Raw genomic sequence first — 9,565 nt, 5'->3', positions numbered from 1 at the left:
TAACTGGGAATGGCAGCTCAATTTTAGGGTAACTGGGAATGGCAGCTTGGCTTTGCTGCTGCTTTTGAGCTTCAGCTGCAAACTGAGACTCTGTGAATTGGCCTGGAGCAGTTTTGTGCCCCGAGCTGGGGAGGGCAGAGGGGATAAAAGCAGCTGAACAACAAGAATTGGGGTACTGTGCAGCCCAGCCAGGCTGAACACGTGGCAGCCTAATGCCAGGAGGGCTTTTAGAGCTTTCCAGCCTCCCTCGGGCAAGGGGCCAAATCTTTGGCTTCTCAGCTGCTCCTCCCTGGCAGCTGAGCAGCTCTGGGGCCAACTGCAGAGGCTGCTCCGTGCTCAGAGGTGAGTTCATTAAAAGAGCACCTGTTAAATGAGAATTAAAGCAGAGTCTCTGCCACCCCCCGTGAGGGGAAGGTGAGGGGAAGGTTTGAATAAAATCCCTGCAATTGCAGAGTCACCCAGTGAGGTGTCCAGGTACAGGGAGAACCTGAATGGGACCTTGTTTGGGAGCCAGTCCTTTGGAAAGGGGCTGGGGTGAACTTTGGGAATGAGCCTAATTAGAGCCGTTGGGAGGAAACAAAAGGCACTTCTGAGCTGCCACTTCTCACCCTGCCCCCGGGACAGATTTGGGGGGTGACTGTCCCAGGGACTGTCCCAGGGACTGTCACAGCCTCTCAATGGGAATTATCAGCTCAGGGTTACAGTGGTTTTTTTTTTTCCAGCAGGCCAGAGTATGTTAATAGATGCAATTTGCCTTCTCATTAACTCGTTAATTTGCAAATTTGGGTGGCTGGCAGTGGGCTTTTCAGCCCTTAAAGTGAATTAGGGATGATTTGCAGTTAATCTCGTTACTGGGCTTTAGGTCCTCGGTGCAGCTACTTAAAAACTATTTGATTTAATAGCAATAGTGCCAAGTTTAATAAAGAACTGTGCATCAAGAGCTTTACCTGTAACGTGGTTGCACTCAGTGATCTTAAAGGTCTTTTCCAACCCAAACAATTCTGTGAGTCTGCTTAGTGTCTGAAACTGTTCAGATCCAACTCTTCTAAAAGGTTTTTTAATGTTTTTATTTTTTTTTTTTAAATATGAGTTTGTTTCCAAAAGGGGATGAACAGGATACAGATCCAGCACGTCTGTCCCAGCAGGTGTCTGGCTCTACAAAAGTTTCTTAGAATTCAGCTGTTCCTTTTTTTAAGTTATTATTAATTTTTATTTTTTTTTTCCCCCAAAAGCACAGTCTCTGCTGAACGTTTAAATGTCACAGATTGGTCCAATGAGATTTCCAGGAAATGTGCTGGCCTGGGTGGGTGGGTGTGTCAGAGGATTTATAAGAGAGAAAACCTGGGAGGAACCTCAACAAACCATTTCTGGAGGGTGGGAGGTCAAGGTGTAGGAGCTGCAGGTGCTGGGGGAAACAGGACCATGATGTTTGTGTGTGTGTGAAGAGTGGGATGATGTTGTTCAGATGATCTGAACATTGCAAGAGCTGGGCAGTTCTGAGTTTGCCTCGTAGCCAGGGCTGGTGGTGTTGACACAGCAAACCCTGAGCCCCTGGGGTCTGTCCCTGCCTCAGCCTGGGGGGTTTGCTGGGCTTGTTGAGGTCTCAGAAGGCCAGGGGGGCTCATTGTCTCCTTCTCTTGCAGGTTTCTGCAGGTGAGAGCAGCTCTGTGCCCTCTGCCCTGCTGGAGGATGGCCATGGTGAGCTCACAGGGCTGGGGGAGATAATTCAGCTCAGCCCCCTCAGATGATCCACTGACACAGACTGTGCTAAAGATCTGCCCTGTGCCCAACTCCCACTGCATAAGAACTTCTCTCACGTTCAGAGTTTTTTGCAGCTGTAATTCTAAGACATTTGTAACTCCTGCTTGCCCTGGTTGAAGACTTTTTTAAGTGTTAAAAGCTCCCTCACCTTTTCACCCAGACTGATGCCCCGTGAGCACGAGCTGCCCGTGGTTTAAAGCTTTAAAGCCTCCCTGTAATTGCATTTTTTTTTCTCCCTCCTCTGCTCCCTCAGCTGGCCAGAACTCGGAGAGCGAGGCAGAAGCTCAGAAACCTGCTGGCACAAAGCAGCAGAACGTGGGGGCCAGAGCAGCTGCCCAGGCTGAGGCCTCCCCACCCAAAGCCGTGAAGGTAACACAGCTCCTCAATCCCAGACATTCAGGGGGGGGTTAAAACCATCTGACACCCCTGTTTGGGGTGCTGGAGAACCCTCAGTGTGGGCACAGAGGCCTGGCAGTGAGTGGGCTGATGTCTGGCCAGGCTGTGCTTGTGAGGGAATGATTTAAATCAGGAAATCAGGAAAATTTAAATCAGGAAAACACCTCGAAAAGGGGGTTTTCCTCCAGAGGTTGGCTCAGGAATTGCTTGTTGTTCCACAGACTCTGCTCCTCCTCGGTGTGGGAGAAGGGGTTGAGCAGGGGGTGGTGGTGGCAGAGCCTGTCAGTGCTCCCAGAGGTGGGCCCTGAGCTCCTGGGAGTGATCTCCAGAGCCTTCCAGCACGCTGGGACTCGGCTTCCCACCCTCCTCTTCCAGCTGCTGCCAAGGGAGCTGCAGCTGGGAGCAGCTCCATAGTCAGGGCACTGTGCTGCCTGGCCCTGGAAAGGTCAGGCTGGGCTTTCTGAGGGGTCTTTGATGTTCCAGTTCCTTCAGGGCAGCCTTTGGGACAGGAATGTGTTTGTTAATCTGATTTAGACCCCGAGGGGCAGCAGAGCTGGGTGTTGTGATCCCGCTGCAGTTCCCTGTCACATGAGCTGTCTGGAGTTGGGATGAGGGTCCCCCTGGGCTGCCACAGACTTCCTGGCTCACTCCTGAGGAAACAACTGGGCTTTTGTTGGTTTTTGCCCCATCTTTGGGAGGGACAGCACTGACCTCAGAGATCAGGGAGATGTGGCTTTCCCAGCTGGGAATGCCGGGGTGGGGAACTGGAGCTGCCTGGAGGAGCTGTGTGATCTCTGGTCCTGGTCCTCTCTGCTCTCTTTGTATCATTAGAACCATTTTTAGCCTTTTTGCCTTGTTACTGCTTTAGATGCTGCACTGTGAGATAGAAACCCAGCTGCTGTTTATTCACCTAAGGTTCCTATTTGTCTCTTCCAGCTTCTGTCTCCTGTTCTTGGTTCCTAACCTCTCCTCCTGCCTTCTGCTTCCCTCCTAATGTGAGCTCAACTCTCAGCTTTCTCTCCAGTCCTTTTTTTTTTTTTTACATTTATTGGGCCTCACCTTCCTCCTGTAGCTCCTTTTTGTAGCATCCTGGGAAGGAATTCCTGTCTCTTCACCCCCCAAAAACGTCTCTCCACAGACATAGGGCCCACTGTGTGCAAGTAAGTTCCTCTCCTTGCCTGGGGGGGGTGATTGCAGAAGGACCAGGGCCCTCCATCACTGTGCAAAACTTAAAACCTTCAGGGAGAAGACTTTTTAATTGGCATTTTTTTTTGAGGTTTCATTTAGGGACTCAAAATTCAGAGTTTCGGCAGCACCTGGAAATTGTGGATTCTTTTTTCAGGAGGAATTCTGAATTTCTGGTAGCCGACCCGTGGCTATGAGAACTTTAATCTGTTGTAACCTCAAGCAATACCATTTAAAATGGAATTAAATTGGCAGCAAACTTTCTGGCTGTGACAAAAACTGGCTCTGCCTTCAGCAATCTGCCCCCTCGGACCGTAACTTTCGTTCCTGGCCATTGTTCCTGGGCTGTTATAAATAAATTGCTGTGATTATGTCTTCCTGTGACCTTCCTGTTTTTTTTCTTCAGCCATCAGATTTTTTTTTTTTTATTTTCCTTAAAGCTTTTTGTAAGTTTGGAGGAGGAGGTAATTCTTTGTCAAAGAAAAGCCACGCTCTGAGTGTGTCTGGGCAGGGTGTGGAGCCCGAGCTCTCTCCTCCTCAGCTGCCAAATTAGTTCTAATCAACTAAATCAGCCTCAAACTGCCAATTTTTTCAACTGTGTTATTTAATTTTCCCTGCAAAGTGTTTTCCCCCCTTGGCCAGAGTTAATAGATTCCAAGGAGCAAATGGCACCTTTTCTCATGGACAGTGTTTTTTTGCTTTCTTTGGTGCTGTTGGAAAACAACCCCAAAGTCACAGCAGTGCCACTCCACTCCTCAGTGTCCCTCAGGGCAGTTCAAGTGAGCACAGCAGAATTTTAGCTGTTTAACCTCAAAAGCTCTGCTCACTTTCTTCAGCAAGTTTGGGGGCCCTGGGTCCTGAAACCCCAGTGTGGGTTCTTTGGGATGGAGCTGGGAGTGAAGGCAGGGAGTGTTTCCTGCTGCTGAGACTGTTCCCTCCTCTTTGAGAGGGAAGATTTGGCAAAAGTGGATTATTTCAAGCCACTGAGCAGCCTTTCTTTCACTCCTTTCCTCTCCCACCCTCCACCTTCTGAGGCTGCTTCAGCTCTTCCAGTGAGAGGGGTCCCTGCCCACAGCAACGAGATGATCACCAAGGTCCCTTCCCACCCAAACCATTCCAGGGTTCAGTTTTTTCTGCACTATTTTTAATCTTCTGGTAAAGTCTCATATTGACTGTAACTGGATGTTTCATCATTTTCCTATCAAGAGAAGCTGAGGCTGCAGGAAGAGGTCACTCAGCTTTTGGGAGCCGGCTCAGCTCTGCTGTTTTCACTGTTGCTCAGGTGGAGCCGTGGAGCTCACTGGGGTGAAATCCTGGCTGGCTGTGGAGCTCACTGGGGTAAAATCCTGGCTGGCTGTCGAGCCACAGCAGCCCTGGGGGGCTGGTGTAGCCTCTTCCCACCCTGTTGCCCAGCAGAGCCCACTGGGGAGAGCTCGGGGGGGAACCCAGGCCGAGTCCCCGGCGGCCGACGCCTTTTCCAGCTCCCACACTCTCCTCTCCTTTCCGCAGAAATTCCAGTTGCCAATGAAGGAGACCTGTGTTGGGTGCCAGAAGACCGTGTACCCCATGGAAAGGCTCTTTGCCAACCAGCAGGTGTTTCACATCAGCTGCTTCCGCTGCTCCTACTGCAACAGCAAGCTCAGGTACCCGCCCTGCTCCCCTCGGGAGGGTGTTTTCCTCTGCTCAGGCTCAGCAGAGCTGGAGCCATCCCAGGAGTGGTTCCACAGGCCTGGTTCTGCCAGGGGTGTTCCACAGGCCTGACTCTGCACTTTGGTGCAGTTTCTAAACCTCTTAATGTGATTTTTACGGTGGGGGGGAAAAAACAGCGCGTCCGGCTCGGCGATGAATTCTTGGAAAGAGCCAGGCAGGATGCAAACCCTGGGGGCTGTGAGCTCGTTGGGAGGGTGGAATTGAGTCTCTTGAGTGACACCACTGAGGCAGAGGCCTGTGTTGGTGGCCCTGAGCTCTGATGTCTGACTCTGTTTCCCCCCCCAGCCTCGGGACGTACGCGTCGCTGCGGGGGAACATCTACTGCAAACCCCACTTCAGCCAGCTCTTCAAATCCAAGGGCAACTACGACGAGGGCTTCGGGCACAGGCAGCACAAGGAGCTGTGGGCGGGCAGAGCGGAAGGGGAGGAATCCCCGGAGAAAACCCTCCCCGGGGGGAACGCGACGGAAGCCCCGCAGAGCCCCGGGGTGGAGGAGGCCCCCATTGCCAAGGTCGGGGTCCTGGCAGCGAGCATGGAGGCCAAAGCTTCGGCCGTGCCCGAAAGGGAAGAGAGACCAGCGGAAACCAAGAAGCTGCGGATCGCCTGGCCCCCTCCCTCCGACCAGAGCGTCCAGGGAAGTGCCTTAGAGGAGGGCATCAAGGTGCTCAAACCCAAGTGGCCCCCGGAGGAAGAGGTTTCCAAGCCGGAGGCGCAGGAGGAGGTGGATCTGGATCTCAAGAAGCTGAGGAGATCCTCCTCGCTGAAGGAGCGCAGTCGCCCCTTCACGGTGGCGGCCTCGTTCAGAACGGTGTCCGTGAGGGGCCACAGGGCAGAGAACTCGCCCTCTCCTCCCAAAGCCGAGAGGGACACGTGGAGGAAGGGGGAGGAGCTGGAGAGAGAGGAGAGAAAGCCAAAGGAGAAGAAGGTCGAGCACAGGAACATCCAGAATGAGGAGAAGAATGTGGAGGAAGAGCAGGAGTCGTGCGGGGTCAGAACGGCAGAGCTCGGCGTCGTGGAGAACGGGCAGGGGGGTGTGGAGACAGACGAGGAGGAACACGCGGCGGGAGAGCCGGAGAGCCCAGAGGAAGAGCTCCTGGAGCCGAATTCTCCCAGACGTCCCAGCCTGGCCCACGTGGTGACTGCCAAGGAGTCCTCCCCCGACCAGCACCGCAAATCCCAGGACGTGGGTTTCTGGGAGGGCGACGACGTGGAGGATCTGTCCGTGGAAGAGCAGATCAAAAGGAACCGTTACTATGAAGATGATGACGACGACGATGATGAAGAATAATAAATTGGCCTTTTTTCACTAGGAAACTTGCTGCAAGGTGCTGGGCCTTTTGGAAATGGGTATTATTTTTGTTTTAGCTTTAACAAACAGCTCTCCTCCACGAAGCGATGCCACGCTGCACGTCAAGGGAATCCACGTCCAAATGATCTCAACTGGGGAACTCTGGAAGCCTGCAAAGAGTCTCTGTGGGCGCACGGGGACGGGTGTCTGTGGGACAGCAGCAGCAGGGGATGTCTGCCCACGGGCTGTCCTGTGCTTGTCTCATCCCTCTGGGCTTAAATACGTGTTCCACCAACCAACAATTCATGGAATTCCACCACCAACCTGTGGAATTCCGGGACAGGCCCTCTGGAACACGCCACCTGTACCACTACCAATGCTACTGCAGTGCTTTAGGGACCAACTTCAAAGGGACTTTCTGGCCTGCTTTAAAAATGGTCACTTAATGCACTTTAATACGTGGAAAGGGGCACAACTGGGCTTTTATATATTTTTTTTTCTTTTTTTTTTTTTTAATAATAATAATAATAAAAGAACCATTTCCGTGCGTGGCGTCCTGGAACCGAGTGCAATGTGAATTTTGGTGGCTCAGACCCGCCCCTGATGGGCTGGGCAGTCCCTGCCCTCTGTCCCTGCCCGACTGGAAGGTTCCCCGTTGCTGGACCCACGTGTATTTTAGTGCTTTCCCAGGAGCTGTGCCGGCTGCCGGGTCTCTTTGAGGGCGAGTGAACACTTTTTTTTGAGCAGCCTGCAGGGCATTACTTCTGCATTTCACACCCATTTGAAGTGGAGTTGTTTTTTTTTTTTTTTGTTTGGTCTGTTTTTTTGTTTTTGTTTTTATTATTTGAATTTCCTCCTCGCCGCCGTTTTAAACCGCAAATAAGATTTTTAAGGCCTTCTGACAACTCTGGAAATCCTGCTCGTATCAAGCTGCCATAAATCTCTTCCTTACAGCTGTGAAATGATGCTGCATTGCAAAAAACAAACAAAAAAAAATCTCTGGAATCAACCAGTGACACTTTTCTGACTTGCCAGCGTTGAGGCTTAGAAAACGTTTTTAAACTTGACTTTGTTTATTTTACAAATAATAAATTCTTGAGGGGAGGAGGAGGAGGAGGCCCTTTTGTATTAGCTTTTATTTGTACTGTACTCTCAAGAGAATTAGCTCTTACCTATACTTGAGGTGTAAAATATTCTGCTTTCTTAACAGTTCTGCTGCCGACCAACCCTTCAATAAAGTTCGGTCATTTGCATTAAAATGGAAGCCTGGATTCAGCTCCTTTTAAAAGGACCCTGGGAATCATCCTGGAATGGTTTGGGTCAGAGGGACCTTAAAGATCATCTCATTCCCACCCCCTGCCATGGGCAGGGACACCTCCCACTAGCCCAGGTTGCTCCAGCCTGGCCTGGGACAATTCCAGGGAGGAATTTCTTCCCAATATCCCACCTAACCCTGCCCTCTGGCAGTTTGAACCCATTCCCCCCTGTCCTGGCACTCCAGGCCCTTGGAAATAGTCTCTCTCCCCCTTCCCTGCAGGTTCCCTTCAGGCCCTGGAAGGCCACAATGAGGTCACAATCCCAATTTTCCAGCCTCTTCTCCCCCCCCAAGTCCTTCTCCCCAGGGCTGTGAAGGGACTGAGGGAGAAGATGGGTGGATTCCCGGTGTTCTTACTGGAATTCCAGGGTTGTCACTGGAAGCCAGCCCGGGATGGGGATGGTGCCACTAGGTGACACTGTGTGCCCGTGTTTCCCAGAGGCAGTTTCTGCTCTCGAATTCAAGGAGAGGGATTAGAACAGGAGGGACAGAAGGAATAAGGACCTCCAGGGATTTTTCACTCCCACTTCTGGCTCCAGAGCAGCTGAGGAGACAACTGAGAGCTTTTTTTTTGTCCCCTTTCCTATCAGCTGCTCAGTTTGCAGTTCCCAACTTGAGCCCGAGGTGGGTTTGGTCAGGAGAGATGGGGATAAAGAGCCAGAAGAAAAGCAGGGAAAGTCCTGCAGCAGCGTGAGAAGCTGCCCATGTGTGTGCCAAGGATACCAGGGAGGGAAAAGCAGCCTGCTGCCCAGCTGGGAGGTGTTGGCAGCCCCACAACCTCCTTGTCCTCTCTTTTTCAGGGAGAAGAGAGACGTGACTTGCACAGACCGAGGGAAAACTCAAAAAGCTGATGTGTGATCCTGAGCTGCTTTCTGTCACCTTTCTCTCTTCCACTTGGTGTCAGGTTTCCTTTAAGTGACTAAGCAGTTGGAGATCCTTCTGACTGGAAATTGTGCTGTTTGAAAAGGGGGGGGGAAGAATATTCGTTGTGGACTTGGATTTATGGATTATGCCAACTGCTTGTTTCTTAGGAAACGCCATTGGATTTTACGGCGTCTCCCCGGTTACGTGATACTGAAGCAGCACTGGCTGCACTTAGCAGAGGCTTTAATCACAAAATCATTATTTCTGGTTAATTCTGAGGTACCTCTGAGTCTCTGAGACTGAACATCTCAGCTGAAGATGTTCAGCTGAAGATCTTCAAGGAGAAATCAGCACAAGCGGTACTGCTTGTTTAAAAAAAAAAAAGAAGTGAGCAGATCATGAATTACTCCGTCCTCGAATCTATTAGTTATGGGAGTATTTGAGTGCTTAATGGGCCGTTTAATTTGCTCTCTGACTGGACAGGTGCCAGAAGAGCCATTAAACGAAGGATGGATCGTTTGCCGGCCGCGCGTGAGGTGGTTGGTGTCGAACCACCTTTGTGGAGAGGTTGGGAACCTCACCACGAGCTAAAAGGAATACGTTAAACTCTGCCAGCAGGGTTTTTGTGTCGCTGTAAATGTTAAACTGCGTCTCTGTTAATGTCACTAAAACTAATCCTTGGGATCTTGCCATAAACTCTCCACACGGGAGGCTGCTCTGGCAGGTCCGGGCCCTTTCCCTGCACGGGCCGTGGGCCTGCCGGAGGAATTATATCGTGGAATTGTGGAAAAGTTTGGGTTGGAAGGGACACTAAGGGCCATCCAGTTCCATCGCCCTGCCACGGTGGGATTCTCGGGGCTGTGCAGGGCCAGCAGATGGACTTGGTTGATCCTGGTGGGCACCTTCCGACTCAGGATATTCTGGGATTCTGCGCCCATTGGCTTACATAGTTCTCTTCGTTAATTAGTAGTCTATCTTCTACTGAAAAAAAGCGGACTAATCAGCATGAGAAGTGAGAAATCAATAACCAGTAGAAGACAGACTAT

General features: G+C 51.2%; 1 protein-coding gene across 1 annotated transcript in view; it reads left to right on the top strand.

Moving 5' to 3' along the window:
* The window catches only part of LIMA1 (LIM domain and actin binding 1), a 20,881-nt gene extending 13,282 nt beyond the window's left edge, over positions 1-7,599 (top strand). The window contains exons 5-8 of the mRNA XM_029965984.1: positions 1,654-1,698; positions 2,015-2,130; positions 4,852-4,985; positions 5,338-7,599. Coding sequence (XP_029821844.1) covers positions 1,654-1,698; positions 2,015-2,130; positions 4,852-4,985; positions 5,338-6,340 — 1,298 coding nt within the window. The 3' untranslated portion in view covers positions 6,341-7,599. The remainder of the gene's footprint in view (positions 1-1,653; positions 1,699-2,014; positions 2,131-4,851; positions 4,986-5,337) is intronic.
* The last annotated feature ends 1,966 nt before the right edge of the window (positions 7,600-9,565 follow it).

Source organism: Manacus vitellinus, unplaced genomic scaffold, assembly GCF_001715985.3.
Source record: "Manacus vitellinus isolate BGI_N305 unplaced genomic scaffold, ASM171598v3 scaffold_129_pilon, whole genome shotgun sequence".
Classification (NCBI taxonomy): Eukaryota; Metazoa; Chordata; class Aves; order Passeriformes; family Pipridae; genus Manacus; species Manacus vitellinus.
Note: the sequence above shows the minus strand (reverse complement) of the source record. Positions and strands in the feature narration are given on the sequence as shown.